The 24,507-nt window shown below is 44.6% G+C and overlaps 1 protein-coding gene across 1 annotated transcript in view; it reads left to right on the plus strand.

Moving 5' to 3' along the window:
• The first annotated feature begins 4,666 nt into the window (after positions 1 to 4,666).
• The window catches only part of HHIPL1 (HHIP like 1), a 31,065-nt gene continuing 11,224 nt past the window's right edge, over positions 4,667 to 24,507 (plus strand). Inside the window, exons 1-8 of the mRNA XM_074864971.1 lie at positions 4,667 to 4,960; positions 10,210 to 10,856; positions 13,152 to 13,295; positions 13,576 to 13,904; positions 15,826 to 15,952; positions 16,828 to 16,973; positions 20,627 to 20,708; positions 22,551 to 22,633. Of these exons, the coding sequence (XP_074721072.1) occupies positions 4,667 to 4,960; positions 10,210 to 10,856; positions 13,152 to 13,295; positions 13,576 to 13,904; positions 15,826 to 15,952; positions 16,828 to 16,973; positions 20,627 to 20,708; positions 22,551 to 22,633 (1,852 nt within the window). The remainder of the gene's footprint in view (positions 4,961 to 10,209; positions 10,857 to 13,151; positions 13,296 to 13,575; positions 13,905 to 15,825; positions 15,953 to 16,827; positions 16,974 to 20,626; positions 20,709 to 22,550; positions 22,634 to 24,507) is intronic.

Below are 24,507 nucleotides of genomic sequence, written 5' to 3' on the forward strand. Positions count from 1 at the left end.
TGATTAATCACCTTTTCTTTTGGTGGAATATACTTGCTTCTGTAAGTGAGCTTTTTCACCTCTCAGAGGGAACTAGAATGAGTATTTTATTATGCCTTGAATCACTGATGAGGAAAGGCTCGTTTGTACAATTCAGTGAGCACGTCCTTTGGTCTATTTCTTGTTATAGACAAATTATATGGTTATATGTAATCTCCAACACAAAGCATTCAGATGTTATGTAAAATCAATACAATGCTTTCTGAAAAGAAATATACATTTTAACACCTTTATTATTTCTTCTGTGACCAAAAAGGGGAAAAGATCCATGCACTGTAAAATAGAAGGAACCCATTCAAGGGCTGTTACTTATTGTTCTATTGCTGTTATTGCAGGGAAAATAGTAGTAATTTTTAAAAATCATTTCTGCATGATCTGCTGCTGTGTGAGCTGATAAGAAAATATGTTCTTTCTCTATGTGCAACACATAAGGAATATTTACTGCCCAGATGGTTTCTTTAGGGCCCTTGCGATAGAATTCCTATGGTAGCAAGCTGTGAAGTAAAAGAAGTGAGGGAGTTATCTGACTGCTGTAAAACTGTAACGTTTACATCCTGCCTGTGTATAAAACGAGCATAAGAAGGACAGGAAAAACATTTAGCAGTGTTCCACCTATATGGGAATCCTGGATATCATATGCTATGGTTGAGCTCTGCTGATTTACGTTGTCTGCAGGACTGCCCCAGTGTTTTGTACAAACATTTGCTGTGACATATGACACAGAGCCCAGGAATGTGCACCAGAGGGTATTGCTGAAGCAGGAGGAGGCGCTTCATCACAACAGGATTAAGGGATATGAGGGACTTGTGTCATTCCATTACCAGGAGAAATTAGGTCTTCGATGCTGCAGCGGTACATTTCATTCCACATCTGAGTCATCCCAGCATGTCTAGAGGCAGCGGGATTTCCGCTTATCGAATCCTCTGACAGTATTCTCAATATAGCACGTGATATCTCCTGCACTGGGCTGGCTCCTCGGGTTTCTTGCACTAAACGCTTCCTTAATATCAAAATGCTTCGGTAGGCCTATTGGAGCCAGCGTGACTTCAGCTACCACTCAGCACATACTTGTGTTCCTTGACAAATCACCTTAAATGAGAAGATGCCCGTTTGGCTTTGACTGTGCTGTAAAACTATTGTTGCATCTTTCCAAAGACTTAATATATTGTGTTCTATTGTTCATGTGGAATACTAAAAGCTGTGTGAAGGAGCAGTCTCCATGCCAGCGGATCACTTCCACGCTGCCTAGCATGGCTTCTGTTCACTGAAAGGCAGGTGTCACTTTGCTCACATCTGTGGGTTTGTGTGTATATGCTGTGTACATGCACACACACATCTTTTTTCTTTTGTTCTCATAATAATAATCTGTTCTCAGTATCTCAGCCAGTAAGAAAAATAAAACACTTAGAAGACAAATGAGGAACAGAAGGGTTTTGCAATCAGACGTGTAATGAGAAAGCAAAGCCTAATTTCCTCTACAAAGAGTTATAGCTCTGTATTTAATTTCTGACTGTTATGTTTTTAAGGATGGTGTTCACAGTTGGCTTGGGTAGGAGCAGCATATCCCTTGGCTATTAAAGCTTAGAGCATTAAACTCCTCACTGTTGATCCGAACTGCATTTGAGGATGGAGTTCCAGACACTGGACCAAACCTTGGTCATTTGATCAAATGCGATTTGATCATATTTCTAAGCAATATGTCCACATTCCCTCTGTCCTATGAATGCTAACAAATTCTAATGTATGCAGAAAGAGTGAAAAAATCTGGATGTTGCACATTCAAGGAGCTCAGCTTGAGGTAAACTGTCTTTCTGAGCTGCAGAGTATCTACTATCAGTTGTTTTAAACGTGTTAAGAATTTCAGGTTTGGTACCCCAAACTGATTGACATTATTTACATTTTTCTGCCTTAATGTTGTGTTGTTTGCAATCAAAGACTGCATTTTCACACCTGGCTTCTTCAGTTTCATCCATCAATATAAATGTTGATTTTAAGAATTAATTGAATTCCACTGGTAAAACGCTTATGGAATTCAGTACGAACAGGAGACATCTTAGCAAAAAAACCCCCAAACAAACAAAAAAAGACATGTTTTCAATAGCTGATATGCACCACTAAATAGTCAATTGATTGATTCAGATCATTAAGCACAAGGATGAGTGTTCAAATTATTCAAATTAAAAATTAGTCATTTTAATACAAAACTTCCTGAGTGGCAAGTTCTCAGACTAGAGTGTGATCTTGGTGAATACTACCTACATCAAACCCCATCCCCATTCTGTAATGGTTCCACAGATGCATGTTATTGCCCTCAGGTAGCAACAAGGGCAACTTTAACTTTAGCAGTTCAGGTCGAGGGCAACAGTTCCCCTCCTGAGCTTAGTCTCCAGCGATGGTTCAGCAGAGAACTCATAAAGAATAGCAAAACAGTGATTAAAAATATCAATAAACCTGAAAGATTGCCATGGGGTGGGTGAGCATGGACTATCCTTGTTTTACAAATGGGAGAATCCAGGCAGAAAGGTAGGAACTTGGGAATGATCACGCAGCAAGTGTCCGGGCAGGGCTGGAAAGAAAGGCCAGAGCTGTGTGCTCCTATCCACCACAGCACAGATCCATCAAACACGGCCCATGAGCTCCTACCTGTGGCCTGGGAAGCCTCGAAATACAGCTCACAACCAGATGTAAAATAAACCATCCTTGACAGAACTAGCTCATTACTGAGGCCGAGGCAGCTAGCATCATTTCAGCAGTGCCTTGCTTGTGAGGTGTTGTGGAGTCCCTAGCCTGAGAGGTAACCAAAAAATTGCCCGAATGACCAAAACACTGGGAGTTCTGGCATGGCAGCATGTATTGTAAAGGCACACAGAGGACTTCCCAAAGGTATTTTATGTCATTTTACAGTGATGAGCAGATCAAAACTATGGTTCTTGTTCTACAACTCTCTGCTAAATACGCACAGTATTTAATTTTCCTTTCATTTCTGAAATGTTGATGGATGCCAAAGTAACCAAGAGCTGTAATAGCAAATCTAGAGGCTATAGGATAAATCTCATTATCACAGAATGTTTAGTTACTGCAATCCATTCTTTCTATATTAAGTATTGTTGCAATATTAATCAATGATGGTTAAAAATCATCACAAATGCTGAGACAACAGCTGGTGTTAACCACAGGAATAATACGTTAACTGGGATGAAGAGGGAGATGCATTTACATTGGTTGTTTTTACACAAATATAGGATTGCATAACTGCATAGCGTTTTTTGTATGGCATGCAAAGTTTTCAGGGGCACCGACTAGATCATGTGCTTTCCAAAGCGCTCACCAAGGTCATCTGTGAAAAAGTGGTTTTAAATGACCAAAAATAAAAGGGCAGAGAATTCTCAAGTGAGATCATCAGGTATTCTGGTTGCCTGCACATATGTAAAATTTTTAGTGACCTTAGCAGCAGTTACATAAGCATATGGAGAGAAAAACAAACTCGTATCAAATGCTGTAACACATATGGTCTCCTGACAGGATGTTCCAAGCCATGCAGTGATTTTACAGTCCATATGCATCGTACAGCAGTTCTTTGGTCTCAAGGCAGAAGTCAAAAATAGCATATCAGCATGAATTCCACGTTCTTTGTCTTTTATGGGCAGTCTGTCTGTTAATATTGAAATACATAATACACTGTGGCTAGCTGAATTTAACAGCAAAAACATGCCATCTACTTGGGACTTGATCTTACTAGCTGATAATGTCACATATGATATACGATATGCAAAAAACCCCAGTATTTGGAGTAAATATTTTCCTGGGGTACGCCATGAGGAACCTTAAGGTGAGGAAAGCATCATCAGCAGCTTTACTTTGTTTGGGCAGGGAGTACCTGGACAGCAGGGAGGGAGTACCATCCTGCATGGGAGGAGGGTCTTCATAAAGGAGAATCTGCCATCTGGGCTATCGGGGGCCACACGGTGTAAAGACTACACCAGACGGCTCCTTTCCAGCCTCAAAGCTGAATCTAATCAGAATCTCATCCCAGGATGAGATTGCCAAAGGATGCTGAAGGATGCAGAAGCACTAGCTGTACCGAAGCGAAGTTTTCTTGGTTTAAAATACGTCCCCCAGCCGTATAAACTGAAGTGCTGTTCTCTCTCATGTTTTGGTCATACAAAAGCTTCAGCGACAGACCCGAGCCCAGCAGCCAGCACTTGAGGAGTCCGCCTAGGGAACTCCTTCCCAGCGGGACACATCCCGGCCGCAGAGGCCGCAGCAGGAGCCCCGCGCTCCCCGCGCAGCCTCGCACCTGCCCGCCGGCCCTCTGCCCGGGGCCAGACTGAGAACGCCCTTCCCAGCCCCGCCGGGCTCCAGCGGGCTGGCACCGCCGCCGCGTCCCCGGGAGCCCGGCGCTGCCGCGCCCGCCCGTGCCCGGCGCTGACACCCGGGCGGCCGCTCTCCGCGCCCCTGCTGCCGCGGGGGGAGCGGGGCGGCGGGGCCGGCCGAGCCTCAGCGCAGCCGGCCCGGGCGGCAGACCAGCCCCCGCTTCCTCCTCCTCCTCCTCCTCCGCCGCCGCCGCCGGCTCGCCCGGGAAGCGGCGCTGCGCGGCGCGGCCGCCCTCCGCGCCCGCGGAGCGGCCATGGGGGGGCTGCGCGGGGCGGCGGGGGCCGGCGGGGCGCGGGCGGCGCTGGCGCTGCTTCTGGCGGCGGCGCTGGCCCCGGGGCCGGCGCGGCCGCACCCGCAGTGCCTGGACTTCAAGCCGCCGTTCCGGCCGCCGCGGGGCCTCGCCTTCTGCCGCCGCTACGGCGACTTCGGCTGCTGCGACCCGCGCCGCGACCGCGCCCTGCTCCAGCGCTTCTACCGCCTCAGCGCCCGCCTCGACGGGCCCACCTACGCCGCCTGCGCCGGGCACCTGCAGGACCTGCTCTGCCAGGTGAGGCGGCCCGGCCCGCCGGCCGCACGGGGCTGCCGGGGGCTCCGCTGCGCGGCATCAGCCGTGCAGGGGGCATCAGCCACAGAGAGGGCATCAGCCACAGCACAGGCTTCAGCCGTGCAAGGGGCATCAGCCACAGAGGGGCCATCAGCCACAGAGAGGGCATCAGCCACAGAGGGGCCATCAGCCGTGCGGAGGGCATCAGCCACAGCGCGGTCTTCAGCTGTGCATAAAGCTTCCACTGCACGGGTGCATCAGCTGCACAGGGGGCTTCAGCCATGCAGGGGGCATCAGCCCCACAGGAAGCTTCCACTGCACAGGGGCCTTCAACCCTACAGGGGGCATCAGCCGTGCAGGGGGCGTCAGCCACACGGGGGGCATCAGCTGCACAGGAAACTTCCACTGCACAGAAGGCATCAGCCACACAAGGGGCTTTGGCCACACAGGGTGCAACAGCAGCACAGGGGGCTTCAGCCACACTGGAGGCATCAGCTGCACAGGGGGATTCAGCCCCTGCATGGTGCTTTGGCCACACAGGGTGCTCCAGCCCAGGCACGGTGCTTTGGCCCAGGGGTGGGTGCACCCACCCATGCAGGGCTGCATCAAGCCCAGGTATGGATGCCGCAGCCCAGGCATGGATGCATTGGTCCATGGGGAATGCGATGGTCCAGGCACAGGTACTTGGGACCTCACAGGGGTGCATGAGCCACGGCGTGGGCACATCAGCCCTGGAGCGATGACATCCACCCGTGCGGGGCTGCATCAGCACAGGCACAGGGGCTTTGGAGAACCCAGGGGTGTGCGAGCCGTGGCGTTAGTGCCCAGCTCAGACAGGACAACCCCACAGGTGCATCAGCCGTGGCATTAGTGCCCAGGCACAGGCACAGGTGCATTGACCCACATATGGGTGCATCAGAGGTTAGTGCAGCAGCCTAGGCGTGTGCTCCCAGGCACTGTCAGGAGTGATTGTCCATCATCAGGTGTCCCTGCAGACTTTTTGTCCTTTGGAGGTGTCTGAAAGAGGAATAGGGATGTTGCTGTGCTTTAATTTATGAGCAGCAGTGCTCTGAGATGGGTATGTGAGCAGTTATAATTTGCAGACTCCCCTCACTCTCCCAGGGTTAGATCACTGGACCTGGTGAAGACACCCAGGAGGAGACATGCCTGCATGAAACGTGTTCTTTGTTATGCTCAATTCATGGGATCAGGTGGTTTTTTGTACTGGGTTACAGCATCCTGAGATGCTTTTAGTGTGTGCCAGGTGCTAACAGTCCTGATGATGGGTTCAGAGTAATGCCTGAGGATGTGGCCTAGAAACCTCTGTGGTGGCCATCCCGCGCGGGGGAAATTTCCAGTCCGGATTGATATTCTGTGGCCAGATAGGATAACAGGATGATCACAGTCTGCGCATAGCAAAGCGTCTGACCCTATCATCAGCAGTGGCCTCGTATGTATGAAAATGCCCCTGAGACAGAGCAGTGGCAGCTCTGTGCTGTGCAAGTGTAAATCTTAAATTAATTCAGACAGTAGAGTCTCGTCTGCTGTGCTCTGATGGGATCAAAATGGCTTTTCAGAAATCATGCTCTTAGCATTTTGCAGGGTACCTCTTGTGTTCCTGAAAGCGTGAAGAGAAAGACAACCCTCTTCCACATCAGATTCTAGAGATTTGACTTTTATTTCATCTCACATTGTACTGGAAGCAAAAAACCCCTTTGAATACATTCCTGAAACAAGCGGTATCCAAAAGTCCATTTGCGGATAGGAAAACAGTTAGCAGTTCCTGCTAAGCACTCCTTCTGCCTCTGGAAGTCTCCTGCATGCATCAGAAACCCAACCACTGAAAATTTGCTCAGAAGCAGTGAAATATTTCAATGTGAGAAAAATGATTCACTGAAATGTTCTGATGAGCTCAGTGCATCACCAGCCCAGATGCAGCTACAAACCACCACCTCTGGCCGCACAAGCGCAAAGTGGAAGTCCAGCCATTGAAAACACTCCAGAATACTCTGCTTCCATTCTTTCATTATATATACAATTTATATCCTAGACCTGAAATAAGAAGTAGGTTTCTGTGACTTACTCAGCACGCTTCTGCCTCTTTCTGCTCACAATTCATGATTTCTCTCAGATGTGATCAAATTATTTTGACAAGTGTCTCAGCTTGTACTTGTGGTGAAGATTCCTACCTTCTCTTAAATGGTGATTTGCTATGTGGTGCTGTTTCTGTTCCTTGTGGAAAGGCAAGTGGAAGAGTAGCAACATCCTTCCCTCAGTGCTGCCCATGATCCCCCAGCTCCAAAACAGGGTTTCCCCCCACCCAGAAGCAGGCTGAGAGGATGCCTTTGGCCATCGGGGAGGAAGGCTGTGGTGGGACATGCCCCTGCCTGCCCCACAGCCTCAACACCCAGGGGTAATTTGATGGGGGCAGCAGGTCTCCAGGGATGTGTGTGGATGTGGGTTATTGTGTGGTGGGATACAGGACTCCAAACTGTGGGAGAGCAGATGCCTCACTCTGCTTCTCAGGGAACAGCTTGCTTAAAGGCTTGAGTTTCCAGATGGAGGTGGACAGGGAATGTCAGGGATTATGTGAAAGTTAGACACTTTCCTGAGGAGTCCCATTGCTTCCTCTGGGCTGACAGTAGCAGTAAATAAGCCACTGTCTGATGTAGATGTTCGTCCAGATTCAGATTGTTGCAATTACTCAGATAAATAGCTGCCTCTGAATTCCTGGAACAGATAGGATGGATTTGGCTAACTTGTCTTCATGTTATTTGTTTTATTTTCTGATGAGTTATTTTCATGGTGTGAGCTTGTTCCAGCCCTTCTGAAGTTACTGATCATCTGCCCATTAGTTTCTTTGGTCTTTGGGCCACATCATAGTTTAAAATGAATGAACAGACCATGCCATTTGGAAACAAGAATTTAGATCTACTAGTGATACTGGGCTGTAACCAAGTTTAGAGTTTCTTGGTGTTTTGAGTAAGTGAATATGATAAGATGATGTGAAAGGTGAAGAACCACAACATTTGATTCAGAAGCAGGGAAATTCAGGATCAGGCATCAGGCTCCATCTCTTGTGGAATAAAAGTTGGAAAATATTCCACATATGTCTGGAAAATACCCTACACACAAGCTTGAGTACTGTCTGTCTAGTGATAGATGTCTGTACATCATTGCCAACATAATGCCACTGTAAATAGCCGTATGCCACCAGGAACGTGGTAAGGAGAGAAGAAGTCACCCACAACTGCTATTCAAACACACCTAAGGCTGGGGTGAACAGCCCGCAGTGACAAAGAGACAGGGAAACCATACCTCTGTGCTCTTTTTAATTCCGATGCTGAAGCCGGGACATTGCTTTATAATGCATAAGATCACTGCTTGCTTTGAAAGAGGCTCTTGGAGAACCAGGTACACCCCGGTACTCAGGCAGGGTACCACCTCTCTCTGAATGTGAAGCCTCCATAGGCAGCAATATACTGAGCTCCCATCCAGCCCTGCCTTCAGATTCCCTTTCTGTCTTGTTTCAATTTGTTTTCTAAGGTCAAATTTTCAGTTATAGCAACTGCATTGGCAAATGCTCCAGCTCTTTCTGTCCCTGGCACACCTCGTGTAACTGAGCCGAGTGCCGTTACCCAATCTGCCCGTGTAATTTCAGCGTTTTGTGTCATGCACAATCTCCTTTTTACCACATTAATTGCTGCTCATTTGAAGGCATAATAACCTTCATTTTGCAATGAATGGCTTGACATTCCAGGAGGAAAGCTTATTGTACACTAATGATCTGTTATATGGCCTCTCAGTTTATTATGGTATGTAATGGAAAATAAAATAAAAATTAAATACTGTGTGTACTTATCAGCTAATTTAAATACTTCAGTATCAGATGTTACATCTTTTCAGCTATTGAATAGTGCTGTAATCTGCATTAAGAAATAGCTCCCTATATATTTAGAAACAGCTCCCTATATATATATTTTTTTTAACAAAGCTGGTTTTGCTTGGAAGAAATGCCATGTAAGAATTAAAAAATGCAGAATTTGTTCAAGAAGGATAGTTTCTCTTCCTAGCTTTCTTGCCTCAGTTATTTATCTGCCCTGTGAAAATAACTGAGCCTCCACTGAGTCATGTTACATTATTTGGAGAGCACTTTAGAGATGCTTGTCGGGAAGAGGCATTACAACTGGAAAATATTGTGTGTTTATTACAAGGAAAAGCCCTTGCAAAGCAGAAGTGAGTCACTCTGGTCAGTTCGTAATTTAGACAGTTTTACTGGATTGCAGTGGCTTTTTACATAAGGAAAATGTGCTTGTCGGAGTTCTCGTAGTGGAGAGGATACAATGAACTATGTGAACTTGACTGAGTCCTTGGGTAGATTTCCGAGGCTGCACTTTCCATAAACAAGGGTTGTGCTACAGCCACTCCCAGTGCACCCTCCCTGGATTATGGCCACTTGGTGCTCACTGTCTGAAATCCTGTAGCCTGAGCATCCCTCCTGGAACTTGGTGACCAGTGTCATTATCATGAGACACATTTCACCACTTCTAGTCAGGTATATAAACTGACTGTAGACAAAGATTCAACAGCAAAGGCAACTGGACCCGAGCAAGGATGGTGTATGCAGTGATAGCATCCCAGGGCTGGGTGCACTGTGCGGTACGAAGGATGGGTGTCCTTCTCCTCTCCTACACTTTCTCATCCCACTCGTTCCAACATGTAAATCACATCTATGTTTGAGGTGCATGTTTAGATTATCAGATGACGAGGTATAAAAGTTGCAGGTTTTGGCCCTGCCAACCTTTCCCATTCCTTCCTCAGCTTGGAGATGCAGGACCTGAACTTGCTCAACTAACTCTTTTGTTTTCCTTCTGTGCTGTGATGAATCTGCTCGTTATTTCATAAAGTTAGAGCATCCAAGATAGAAAAGTCTCTTTTTCCCCAGTACAGTCTACTAGAGTGATGTAGCAAAATACATATCTTTGCTGGTTTTCTTGAGTTAGTGGTGTGGTTGGAATGAATGAATAACAGCATGAGGAAGCGAGCTTTCACCAGGAATATAGAAGAACATCTCCGTGAATGCTGAGATAAATACCCTTTCTAAGATCTTTTCCTCTGTTAATGTATCTTCAGAATAAACTACAACACATATTGTAATTAAGGTGAAATTTCTCCAATTAGTATTGCTGCTCAGCTGTTTCAAATCTGGTCCAAGAAATGGATGGCTTGAGGCTTTTTCTCTCTCCCTCTAGGAATGCTCTCCATATGCAGCTCACCTGTACGATGCTGAGGATCCCTCCACCCCTGTACGGACAATACCAGGACTTTGCCAAGACTATTGCCTGCAAGTGTGGCAAAAATGCCGCTCCATTTTTCGCTATCTCTCTGCAGACCAAGAGTTAATTGCACTGGAGAACAACATGGCAAAATTCTGCCGCTACCTGTCCTTGGAGGACACAGACTACTGCTTTCCACACCTCCTGGCTAACCAGAACCTTAACCAAAACCTGGGGTTAGTGACTGCTGATGCAGAGGGCTGTCTCCAGCTCTGCCTCGTGGAGGTCGCCAACGGGCTGCGCAATCCTGTTGCGATGGTGCACGCCAACGATGGCACCCACAGGTTCTTCATTGCAGAGCAGGTTGGCCTGGTGTGGACCTACCTCCCCGATCGATCCAGGCTTGAAAAGCCGTTTCTGAACATCAGCAAAGCTGTACTTACCTCACCTTGGGAAGGAGATGAGAGGGGTTTTCTAGGTGTTGTCTTTCACCCTAAATTCAAATTTAATGGTAAAGTGTATGTCTACTATTCAGTTGAAGTCCGTTATGAAGAGAGAATCCGAATCAGTGAGTTCAGAATTTCTCCTGCTGATATGAATTCTTTGGACCATGGTTCTGAAAGGTATGGTACACACATTTCTCTGGCAAGTGTATTTAAGATCTCAAAGAGCAGGTTGTGCATTTTTAAAGGCTATTAATGAATGAGACTTATTTAGCTTAATATCGTTCTTGCATTCCAGTGTGATAGCATGTTAGTCCAAGTCCATGTCTAGCATATTGAGATAGAGAATACACATGACCTTTGTGGATGAACTGCAGGTGCTCAGGGATAAAACACTTTCTCAGTTCTGGTATGTCAGAAGATTTAACAGAACATTGATTAAACCTTATTTACAGTTAGTATTTTGAGGTTTGTTTTTTGGTTGTTTTTTTTCTTTTTGTATCGTAATGATTACTCTTTAAAATAGACTTCTGCAAAGCATGAGTGAGATTCGTTCCAAAGCCTAAGGTTTCCAAAATCAGTATAAACAAACTCAGTGATACCAGACCAAAGATGGATTTGGCCACACATTTCCTTAACTGAATGACAGCTCAACCCTTTATTACAATATTACAAATTTAATATCAAATTAAATAAAATGCAAACCACTATGCTATTACTGAGTGCATTTTGATTGGAAATTTCATTTGTTTGATCCTGCAGTTCATCCACATTAACATGCACAGATAATTAGAGGTTTGTTTGTGGAGACAGTCTATAGATTTATAACCTGGTGCAGAACTATGTAATACAACCACTGTTTTAAGAGACCCTTGAATGTTATTAATTTTAAGATTTTTGCTTTGTTACATGGTTTGTTAGGGCTTTCCAAATACTCGGTAGTGGATGATTCTAGCTCAAAAATGCATGTAGCCTAATGATAGAAAGGGGATGCTGGTTTATAAAGCAATGACAGCAATTCAGTGTAAGCGGCCCTGTAGATGACAGGTAAGGAGAATTTAAACGTGGTCCTCAGGAAAGTGAGTCAGGAGCTTAAACCTGCAGATGTCAAGGCCCATGAGCTGTCTTGTTTAAAAATCCTCAGGCTCTACATTTGTAGCATTTTCTGTGCTTATTTAGCTGATGTTTAGTACGGCAAAAGCTTAAGAAAATAAAATTGTGGTTCTGTTGTGCTTGTGTAGGCACAGCTCCCACTGACTTCATCCTGCGATGCTGCCCAAGAGGCAGCTTTGGCCAACACATGGTGTGCATTGCCTTAGCGGGAAAGCGTATGTCTGTTTGTCTGCAGATTTTTGCTCAATGTGTTTTGGTTTTTTCCACCTTCTTTGGGAGGTTGAGGAGGATTCATCTTTGGGTCTGTACAGGATCCTCCCTTGCTCCTGCTGCTGGCTGGAGTCTGTGCATTCATGCACAGTTACCTTATCTCAGAGGTGGTGACGTTTAACAGCAGGTGACAATAATTACATAGTTGGGTTCCTTCCCACAATTTACAATTTATGATTGTAACCATCAGTACTTTCAGAAGGGAAAAAAACTGGCTAAAAATTAGGTGGTATAAGTGATTATTATAATTTGTTTTTGCAGCTATTAAGAGGCACTGTCATCATGAAATCTGGGCTTTTTTAGAAGCTGGAGTAAAATAAACTTCAATTATTATACCTGGGAACATCCGCTGCATGTATATGTGGCTTTACCTTTCTATGAAGTTACACTTTATATATTTCACCGTTTTCTTACTATGAAAGGGATGCCAGGTGCATAAAATAAACAGATAAAAGTAAGAGAGAGCTTGGTTTTAAAATTAAAGTTTGTTGGTACTGCTTTGTCAAAATATTAATTTGTTGATGGGGCTGCTATTAACCACTCTTTAAATTCATGAAGTCCTGTGTATGTAATTATCATTTAAGGATTCTTCTCTCTTTAAGAATTTAACTATTTCTTAATGTTTGAAAAGTTTTAGATTCACTTTGACAGCACCTGTCGGGATTGTGCCAGATGCTGTACAGATGCACAGATGGACTGGAGTCCTTTCTCTTGCAGTTTACAACTGGATTTAAGCTGAGATTACTTTTCTTAAAAAAAAATAGAGAGAGAAAAAAAAGAAGTTTAACAAGGAGGAAAGAAGAATCAGAGGAAAAGTACAATTAATTAAAATTGTGTTCTGTCATGTGTTTTCTCAGATTTTTCCTTACTACAGTTTGGTGTTTCTGTAATCTGAAAAATACGTTGAAATTATTTAAGGTTAGAAAATCAGCTATGCCCAAGTAAAATTCAGTGACGTGGATAGGGAGGAATTTGCCTCAAACCTGATCTGTCTCTGTTTCTATGTGTCAAGGGCAACATTGGCATGATGTTGCTCTGCCCTTTGCTTAGGGCTTGTGCAGTAGATAATGCCTCCTCCCTGTTTTCACTTAGGATAATCCTGGAAATAGAAGAACCCGCTTCCAACCATAATGGAGGAGAGCTGCTCTTTGGAGATGATGGGTATCTCTATATATTTACTGGAGACGGAGGCATGGCTGGGGATCCTTTTGGGACGTTTGGAAACGCCCAGAACAAGTAAGAGCAGACCCATCCCCATGGCAGTTCCAAGCCACCAGTGTGCGTCCTCAGGGCAGCAGGGCGTGGGAAGTCAGTACCACCTGAAGGCTGTTCAGTGGCCTGAGGCAAATGAAATCATCTTGAAATGGTTGTTTTTTCAGAGATATTAAAAGACTTGTCTTTTCCAAAACAGAAAGAATGAAACCCTAGGCTTTCCAAAAAAACCCATCTCTGATGTTTAACCAAGGTCTGCTTTTATTTCTTTATTTTTTATCTTTCCATTCTTCTCCTAATACAGATCAACCCTGCTGGGCAAAGTGCTGCGGATCGATGTGAACAACAATGACCGTGGGCCTCTGTACCGAATCCCTCCCGACAACCCTTTTCTTAACGACCCTAAGGCTCGCCCCGAAATCTACGCGTACGGAGTGAGAAACATGTGGCGCTGCTCTTTCGATAGGGGCGAACCTCACACCAAGGAAGGGAAAGGGCGGCTCTTCTGCGGAGACGTGGGGCAGAATAAATACGAAGAAATCGACATTGTTGAGAAAGGGAAAAATTACGGCTGGAGGGCGAGGGAAGGGTTCAGTTGTTACGATAAAAAACTTTGCACCAATTCTTCAATGGGTAAATAGATGTGCTCTCTACATTACCTGCATCTCCCACTGTGCATTTTCTGCGCTGTCATTTTTAATTCCTGCTTTCAAAGTCCAGCTGCCTGGTGCAAAACATAGGTTTTTGTGATGTAAATCTGTACTGTCTCAGTCTAGAAGGCAACCGACTTGGGGATAAATACTGAAAGTCCAAATGTTACCATTTTTGAGTTAGGAGGAAAATGAAACATGCTGGCTGTTGTTTTTCTAGGCGATCCATATTGTCAGTCAAATTCCTTGGTGATTCTGTGATTTAGGAGGACAATTTCATCTTCTCGCCATAAAATAAGCTTTCCTGCAGAAGCAAGAAAAATTTGGATTGTATTTTTCTCCATAACTCACAAGTAGTGTCCTTATTTAAAAAAAGAAAGAAATATATTGTGTAAGCTGGTCAACCAGTATACACACTGCCTGCTTTGCAGGTAACTGAATGTACAGTGTATTTTTGTTTCTTGTAGCTATGCCAAAAAGGAAAACCTTTTTTTTTAAAAACTCTTCAACCCTGGGTTCAGGGTATTTCCTGGCTGGCTAAACTCCAGTGCATGTGTGAAATCAGAGTGTATTATTGCAAGGTCTAGTGTGGACCACATCTTGTGCTGGAGCATCTCCCTAGAGGTCCAGGGGGGGCTGTGGGCTGGCACTGATTTGCACTAGCTGAGATACTGATTTTTTTCTCTTCTACGTGCTATGTGTTGTTTAACTTCCTTCCCTTTATTAACTTAGTTTAACTTCCTTCCTTTTATTAACTTAGCTACAAGTACGGTGGTAGTGATAAAGTGTTTTTTACAAAAATTTTGAGAGCAGGGAGCAGATTTTTTGCACTCCTTTCGCTGAAGCAGTTGTCAGAGAGCCCGTTTAGTGCTCTCCTCTGTGACAGTGCCTGCATGAGTGTTCATGGCAGGCACTTTACTGAGGTCTCCAGGGATTCAGAACAATTTCTGATGCCTTTAGAGACTCTTTTGTTAGAACAGTGAAATGTCACAGCCCCTTTAAAATGATAAGTGCAGCTGAAGTGTAGAAAACACCTGTTTTAGATGAAACACCCCTGGTGCAAGTTACTTGCTGGCAGAGCTGCCAGGTTTGCTACTTGAGGCATCTGCTACAAAGGCAGGGAGAAAGTCTGTGAGGATGAGGAGGGGTGGGTACCACAAGGAGATACCTGTGACCCAGGAGTTTCAAAAGGGGAGGAGGCATCTAATGGACACACTCAAAATCAGGGCATCTCCCTCTGTCTTGTGTTTTAACTTATATTTTACAATGAATATGCCAGTACTACATATTGCCTGTGCCATACCATAAATATCTGATGGTCCTTTCAGGTTAAACTCCCCTGTCTCAAAGAAACAGAAGCTATTTGCTCTGACATCCAACATATCTTTTCATCAGTGCCTGCAGTCTGGAGTTACGTATCTCGGTTTTTCCCCTTCACCACCAAAACAAAGCTGCACTGGACATACATTTCCTGCATGGGTGCAGTAACTCTAAGAGTAACCTGCAAATCCATGGCAAAACCAGCCAGGCTGTGTAGAAATGGGCCAGAAGTGCACTAACAGAGCTGGGTTGTAGCAGAAGAAGGGCTCAGGAGAACGGTGAGGTGTCTGGGTGATAGAGAGAGCTCAGGCTTATCAGGGATTCAGCTTATATTGCAAGTGAAACACTGACCCGTCTCTCTGAGCTAGCTTGTCCTTGGTTAGCACAGCCAGCTAGGCAGGGCTATCAAACATGGTTCTGAAAAGGTGAAAATCAAACTAAATATGACTTCATCAGCATTTCATTTAATTAGAAGATGCTCAAGTGAACCTGGTTGTATCATGCTAGTCTCAGAACTATCTAGATAAACATATTCTGCATCATGTGTAAGACAAGGGAAGCCACAGATCTTTTCTCCCCTACAGATGATGTGCTTCCAATTTACGCATATCCACACAAAATGGGGAAATCTGTTACGGGAGGCTATGTCTATCGGGGTTGCGAGTCACCGAACTTGAATGGCCTGTACATATTTGGTGATTTTATGAGTGGGTAAGTACATACTTGAGATACTCACTAAGCTGTACCCCCAGCCAAACTCCTCCAGCAATACTACACCTGCCTGCAAGTGCTCATGCAGTCTAACAACTGAGAACATGCTGCTACTTGCCGGTTGCAAGCACTGGGCAAAGCCTGACTCCTCATTACAGAGGGCTCATGTGGCATGTTTTATATAACCTTTATTCCATGGTGCTGTGCAGGAATGCAATCTTTGCATTCCAGCAGCCCTCGACGTCGCTGATTCACATTGTGCCAGTACAAATAAAGGGGCAATGATATTATATTCATTTAAAGTCCTGGAAGTGGTGTAAAAAAGCATTTGAATACATCCTAAAAACAACCAAACCACTCTGATGCAATGTTTCCAGAGATCAAAGATATTGAAAGAAAAAAACCATATTGTCCAGCAGTGAGTCTGCTGCAAAGCTGTGACGAGGCAGGCATGAGACTGCCTTGTTTTCCCCCCACCTCCTATTCCTTTGCTGTACCTGCATCTCCCAGGCCTGTCGCACGCAGCCCCCGCCCCGCCTGCCCCGGTCCTGGGTGCAGGAGAGAGGGCACAGAGCTGCAGTGAAGCCAGGCGCTCTGCATCTCTGGCAGGGTCCCCCCCCCACAATAGCCTGATATCCCTTAAACCCCCTTCTATTCTTTTTTCATGTGTTTGTGTTGCCCTTGAAAGACAAAGTGTCGTGGGGGCATATAATATATTTGTTTTAGTATTAACAATCCTTCATTTTTCAGAGGAGCTGCAGTTCCTGTTGCAGCTAATGAGGGTAGGAAACATTAAACATCCTTCCAGGTGTCCTCCTTAATGTTCACAGATCGTCTTCTTGGTTGTGTTGTGGAAGTGTTCTTTTGCTTTGCAGACGCCTGATGTCTCTGAAGGAGGATCATGCTACTGGAGAGTGGCAGTACAGTGAAATCTGCATGGGGACAGGACAAACATGCATGTTTCCTGGGCTTATCAATAACTACTACCAATACATCATCTCCTTTGCTGAAGATGAAGCAGGTAATCATTTAACTTTGTCGCACAGAATGGCATGATGGTGATTTTTCTTCAGAGTGCAACACCAGAGAAGGGGTCAGAGAGGGTTCCTGGGAGGCAGTGGGTGGTGGGGAGGCAGAGCACGAGTCTGTCAGTCTGTAAAATGCCGGTCGGAGAGATTCCCAGCATCTCCCAAATATCAAACCAAAGTTACAATCCTAATTTTGAGGCCAGCATGCCACGCAGTGCCTGCAGGGGGAATTGGAGAGGCAGTTCCCTGCAGGACTGAGGCTGGCTGTTGCACTGCCCCCACACCTACCCTCTGGAGAGACAGGGAACAGCGGTGGGCAAATACAATAAAGCACAGTTTAGAAAAGAAACCTCATCCTTCAAGGTGCCATGCTGTGGGGAAAGCAGGCCCTGAGAGGCTGAGAAGCTGATACCCGAGTGAGAGCAAGTCTATGCTCTTGGCTAGCTAAGAAGGCTGTTGACGTTATTAATGGATACAGGGAAGCAGATGTAATGAACAGTAATTATGAACCTGCTCACCCTGGCCTGGAATATTTGTACTTCTCGAGGTGAAGCAGAATGAAAGCCCTACGTTTTGTCTTGAGTGAAGCATCGGCAAAAGGCTGATTAAGTCCGTATTTTATTAGTGCCAGCTGGGATTTTGCCTTGCATAGGACTGAAGGATGTAGTTTCAGTGGACCTTTGCATAGCTGTTTTAAGACTGGAGACATTTTGCTTTCTAGGAGGCAGCTGCTGCAATTTGAAAAGGAGGAAATAAAGAGTCCTGGGGTGAAAGCTGGTGGTCGCTAGCTTTGTTTCTACAAGGGTATGGTTAATTGCCCAGCCCTGCAGCAGGACAGGGAGAGCATCCAGCTTGTGACTGAGGACAGGCAGAGGATGAGCCCAGCGATCTTTAGCCCCGTTGCTAAGTAGGCTCATGTGCGACTCAGCAATGCAGGAGTTTGTGTTCTGCCCTGTCGCGGGGAGGTCCTGGACTGGTCACAAGCACCTGCTCCCAGAATGCCCCAGTTTTTAAACCTCTGTTTTCCCTGTAGATTGTGTCAGGTGTGGATGTTGCACAAACGCAACATGCATTGCATATCATATAAATGCAGATTTTATCATGTAAATGCAAATCATCTAAATTAAGTATTAGCGCAACAGTTTGACTTCAGAATTTTATCTTTTTTGGAGTTAAAATCCATTTTCTTTAATGATTAATGTTCATGGAAGGTAGAGCTGGTTTGCAGTGGTGAGGCACAAAGGATATCTTACCCTAAAATCAGAATAACTTTGTTTAAATCAGCTTTATGCCAATTCAGAGGGCTGCCAAGAGAAGTATCAAGCTGTTAATTGCAGCCCTTGCTTATGCACGTGGGGAGCGGCATCTCCCTCGTCCTGCGCCTGTAGGCAGAGTCTGTGCAAAGAGGGGGTGAAACGCTGCCCCCCTTCTTCTGCCCTGCACTTTTCATGTGTACTTTGTGTAAGTATAATAGAGCTGGGTGGAAATTTGGGCTGAAGTCTGTTCTCAGAGGTAGTTACTTGTCTTGTGTTTGCTTTATCATAATGGAAAGAAATCTGTTGATAACAGTGTAGTGAGTTGCTTTATCTGCAGTGAACAGTCTTCTCTTGCACTTCTGTGGTGTGCTGGGAATCTTGGCTTTTACAAGTTTATCACACAGTTTATTTTAACAAGCTTTTCTTCACGGAAGCATTTGTTTTTTGGGGTTGTTGCTCTGATGAATGTTAATCCAGCTGGTGCAGTGGATCTTTTTATGCGGTAGGGACACCTATATTTTTGGCTCATTGCACAGCCATTATAAAGTCAGCAGCCCCATCCCCTGGCAGCTGAATGTATCAGGGACACCCCAGGCACTGTGCTATGTGGGGTGCACATGTGATAGCCTGTGCTTCACAGCCTGAGTATCCGTATTCCTGCCTGATAATTTGCAGGAAAGAGGGGTGGGATATAAAGCATGCATCACTGCACCACAAGATGCGGTGCCAAGTGTTTCTCATCCCTGTTTGGATCAAGGCTGCCTCTGGCCTGTGGTTAACAGAGCACATCAGAAAAATCATAGAATCATAGAATGGTTTGGGTTGGAAGGGACCTTAAATAGATCATCCAACCCCCCTGCCATTGTCAGGGACACCTTCCACTAGACCAGGTTGCTCAAAGTCCCATCCAACCTGGCCTTGAACACTTCCACGGATGGGGCATCCACAACTTCTCTGGGCAACCTGTTCCAGTGCCTCACCACCCTCTGTTGGGGACCCCAGAGTTGGACACAGCACTCCAGGTGGGGTCTCAGGAGAGTGGAATAGAGGAGGAGAATCCCCTCCCTCGACCTGCTGGTGACACTTTTTTGATACAGCCCAGGATACAGTTGGCTTTCTGGGCTGCAAGTGCACATTGCTGGCTCATATTCAGTTTTCTATCCATTAATATCCCCAAGTCCTTCTCCCAAGGGCTGCTTTCAATCCATTCATCACCCAGCCTGTATTTGTGCTTGGGATTGTCCTGGCCCATGTGCGGGACCTTGCACTTGGCCTTGTTGAACTTCATGAGGCTTGCACAAGCCCACCTCTCAAGCCTGTCAAGGGCCCTCTGAATGGCATCCCTTCCCTCCAGCATGAAGAAAAGGAAGAAAAAGGAAGAAACCAGCCAGGGGTAGCCAGAGGCGTCTGGTTTCTGCCCTGGGAGCATCTGGAGGAGCTCAGCCCAGGGCAGCGCAGGAGAACAGGGAGAAGGAGGGAGGCTCAGCAGCCAGTACCAGCTGCTACCAACTGCCCACACCTTCCTTTGACCACTCTGTCCCCTCTGCTCCTTCCACTCTTCCCCTTGGGGTACCCATAGGACACCCAAAGAAATCTGCCTTACTCACTAAGCAGGTCTCCATTGTCTCTTTTTCTTCCTTTTTTTTTTTCTTCTCTTTGAAATATTGCATATTTATTTTTTCTCTCAGATCCTTTTCATTGCACTGCTCAAGCACTTGAGCTGGCAAAAGAGAAAGAAGAGTGCCGGAGGGACTGCTTATCCCAGCCTCCCCTGCACAACAGGAGGAGAAGGATGGAAATGCAGTTAAGAGAAAATAAGGCAAATAAATGGTGGTGGAACAGGTCAAGCCCTGTTCATGTGACCTGACAGAGCTGTGACAAACCAAATGCCTTTCGTGTGAGATACATCTCACTTTGTGAGTGTGCTAGAGAAAGCAAAAGCAAAATCTTGTTCTTCTGTAGTTCACCCCAAAGGAGTGCTTCATCCAAAAGAGCAGAAGGCAGTGTGAACATTCTTAATTTCCTTTAATTTCATTTCAGCAAAGGAAATTCAGGGTTTGACTGTTTTGTGTTAGAAGTTAAAGGACACAGATCAGACAGCTAAAGTCTGGGCAGCTGAACCTGCAGTGGAAATTTGTCCAAACAATATTTCATGACAATATGTAAAAGCTCCCACTCACTAAGAGTATTTTGTGCCACTGAACTGCAGAGGAACTCTCACTACAAACCCAAACACAAACCTGCCTTGTTTCCTCAAGGAGCCAGATCTCCACATTGGTCCCAGGTTTCCTGATGCTTTCTGACCTGTGATGCAGATTTAATGCCTTTGTGCTATACAGGACAGAAGTTGCATGGAGAGTTTTCATGGCTGTGTCCATTTTTTTTCCCAGGAGAACTTTACTTCATGTCTACTGGCATACCAAGTGCCACGGCTCCCCATGGAGTGGTGTACAAAGTGGTGGACACCTCTAGGTATGAGATGTTCTTTTTGCAGAGCCTAAGTGTGGTGCAGCGTGTCCAGGTGTGGATGTGATGAATGATATTCACTAACTAGCTCTTCTCCCGTGCTGGGCCCTTCTGTGGAGCTTGATCAAGGAACAGCTGGAGTAATCCACTGTAGAGCTGCTTTGCTCCTGCAGTCATGGGAGTCTATGCTGTCTGGTGATCACCAACTTGTTATGGGGCCTGTTGGTTGGGACATTTGTTTCTGAAAGCTAAAGGAGTATTTTATGTGTGTTTTGTCTTTCTCAAGCAAAGTTTCTCTAGATTCCCGCCCAAAAGGGGGCAGTTTTTGTCAAGGTGTTTATTCTCAGTTCCTCTCCATCCCTTGTAGCCAGCTGCGTCTCCCATAAGAGCCCCATGCCCAGGCAGCTGCAGCCAAAGCTGACCCAGTGTGACCTGCAGTGCTTTCTCAGGCAAACCAGAAATTAATGTCAAAAAGTACATTATTTTTTGTGTTTCAAAGAGGAAAATGGCTTGGACAGGGAAATAAGACCATTGTTACACCTTCTGGATCCCATGTGTGTATGTGAGACCAGGCAAGGCAGGGAATAGCTGTGTTTTATGGGAAGGCTTATAGCTGTTTTTTCCATCTTCTTGTTTTTTAAGCATTACTATTATTGGCTAAACACCAAACTACTTGCAGCCAGACATGTAGAGCGAGACTTTTGTAGCTTTTATTTTTGCAAACGGATTAAATTTACAGCTTTAGCTATCTGAGCATTTTGAACCAAACCACTTGTCTGCTTTTATGTTGGAACCAGACTCCAAAGTTAGAGTCCCCAGAGCTGCTGTGTGTTTTCCTCCGACTCTCCTCTGTCAGCAGCATTTTCCATTATCTAACACAGTGGAAGAGTTCCTGTAAACTGTGTATTAAGAGACTGGTATTACGCAACCTTTGCAAAAATAAAGAAAGCAGAAGTGAAAAGCAAGTCTTAAGTTTAAGTTTAAAAAGAAGTTTCTTTCCTGTGTAGAGTACAGAAACAACTCACAGAAAAATTCATAAAAGTAGGGAACATCCCTGTGTGTAGGTAGTTGAGAGAGAAGCTCTTTGCCTTCCACAGAAATGCAAATGCAAACAATCCTGATTACAAAGGAGTTATACCCTCCAGATGCAAACATCTTGCATTTTTGAACCAGTTAAAAAACCTCTGAAGAAGTCTGCGGATTAACCAGGCAGCTGTCATAGCAAAAAGTGATGATGAACTGGATGTAACTCCTCAAAAGTGAGAGATACCTCCATGGCAAACAAATTTGTGTCAAAATAATGTGCCATACTAAGAGGGAGCTTCTGTGTGAGACACTGAGAGTTCTTGTTTGAAACAAGTGCATTTTTGGTACTACTTTTGTAGTAGTTAGTCTTTTGTTTGGGCTTTATGTGTGAATAATAGTGTGTTATTTTGCTTCTCTGAAGACAACCTGAAAACTTGCGCACACATGACCTTTATGTCAGATTTGTCAGATGTTCAACATATACTGTCTAGTTTTGTAATTTTTATTTTCAGTTTGATTAATCTCTTTCTGTAATGCTTGAACCTGACAATGTTTTATTTCCCTAATGGATTCAGCAATGGCAAGTGAAAACACAGCCAGAGGACTCCACTGCCTTGTGAATATTTGGACTTTGATCAATGGAGATATGTGATTGTTTAATTATGTTTTCTACTGTAAGAGATTACTTGGATCATTTAAACAGACTTTTTTTTTTTTTTTTTTCCTGATGAGCATTACATTCATAGAAAAATAGGAAGCAAAGGCTCAGAATGCCAGAGGAAAGGAATTAATTGTGCACTGTATGTGTCCCTGTTTGTGCAGGAGAGCACCACCAGGAAAATGCCGAGTTGAGCCGTCGCCAGTGAAAGTAAAAAGCAAGCGCATCCAGTTTGTGCCAAAGGAGAGTAAGTGTCACTGTTGCTGTTTATTATTGGTGCATGTTATCTGGCAGTAAATACAAACTCCAAGCTTGCACTATCTCTGTATGCCTGGAGACCACCCAGAACTTCAGAGTATCCTCAAAGTTAATTCTTACCAGCTGTTTTGGATCTGAAGAGTTGGTTCAAATAAGGCATAAGGTATTTCCCCTCTCCTGGCTGTGTGAAATCTCTGTAGTTTCTGCCCCTATACATTTTCCCTTTTCCATGCTACATCGTACCTGTTCTGTTACCACCAACTTGGTTTCCCCATAACTGTTTCTGTACTGAGATCCTGTGCTCAATGGTGGTAAGTGATTTTTTTGTAGTGCCTTCAGGTAGTGAGGAGCACTTCAGGAGCTGAAGTATATGATGGCTAAAGGGTTGGGAAATAGTTCATTGAGCAAGATGAGGGTTGAGTCACTGTTAGTTGTAAGTGAGAGACTATGGGATGAGGAAACACTCCCAAAAGCATTGAAGTGATCAGCCATTCAGGTGAACTTTTGGCTTATCCAAACCCCCCAGCGCTTTTTGATTGCTTCATACTGAATGAAGTGTTGCACTGCTAAAGCTGGAGTAGTCAACAATGTAGCTGAATCTGCAACAAGCTAAGTACTATTTATGTTAAGTGCAAAAACCTAAATACACTATTAGGATCACAAAATTAGATGAGGCAGCATGACCTTTCTTTTTCCCTGTGTATTTTGTTTACACATGTAAGCGTGCACCTAAGCAGTACTCTTAAGAACTTTGTCATGAAGTTAATATTACTGTAGGAAGTCTAATGTCAGAATACTTTTATTTAATTTTTAATTACATTAATCATGTTACACTGCATTTGAGTCATTGACAGTTCCTACAGCTTTGACTTCAGAGAGGAATGAGGGCACTCAGCACCTTCCAAGATGGAATCTTTAAGGTGGAATGAGATCTAAGGCTAATTATTAACTGTTGACATGCCTGAGCACTCAGCACGTCTTCAGAAACATTCTCCTTTGCAAGCTGTGCACGCAATTTCCAAACATTAGTAACTTGGTTCATGTTCAACCAGTTTTGTTTCTGCTTATGCATTATTCTCTATGCAATCCAAAGTTCAGATTTTTAAACTATACATATAACTAAATCTATTGGGTTTGTTTACTAGGTAGTTTTCATCATAAATTAAAACTTAGAAACACTGGGAGACATTCTGTTAAGTGTCTCAAGAACTAAATTCATTTTTAGGTGAAAACCAAGCATGAAAATTTTGATTCAGAAACCTGCAAGCAAGGACATGTAGCTGTAAATATTTTGCTGTTTCAGTTAGTATTTAGTGTGAATGTAACAGAATTGCCAAGGCATGTGGTTTGCATTAGCTGGATGAGTGCATTTGTTGGAAGTGTATTTAATAAATAGCTTGACAAAGAGTAATATATAATAACAACTTGATTCAGTGAGGTGAAAAGCACTCCCATGTGACCATTAGCTTTCATGCAGTCCTACGTATCATTACATGAGTTCCAGGATTTTTAAGTGCTTTGCCAGATCAGGCTGCAGGAACTGAGGTGCACACAGGTAAGGCTTTCATATCTATTTCTTGCCTTCAGAACCTCAGCTTCCAAAGAAGGGAAATATTTTCATGCTACAAATACAATTCATCTCCAAAAAGTGTTATTTGGAAAAACTGGACCACTACAAGGGTTAGTCTTTTGGGGACAATAGATACTAAGCACAAATAAGACAGTCCTATTTTCCTCATCTCTGTACTACAAAGCAAATGATGAATGAGAATGGATAAATCTAGGATATAATTCAAAAAGTTGTGATGTCTTTGCAAATGCCTGTGACACTGTCCCAGCTCAGTTGATTGTTATTCTGAGCAA

Source organism: Strix uralensis, chromosome 4 (assembly GCF_047716275.1).
Source record: "Strix uralensis isolate ZFMK-TIS-50842 chromosome 4, bStrUra1, whole genome shotgun sequence".
NCBI lineage: Eukaryota > Metazoa > Chordata > Aves > Strigiformes > Strigidae > Strix > Strix uralensis.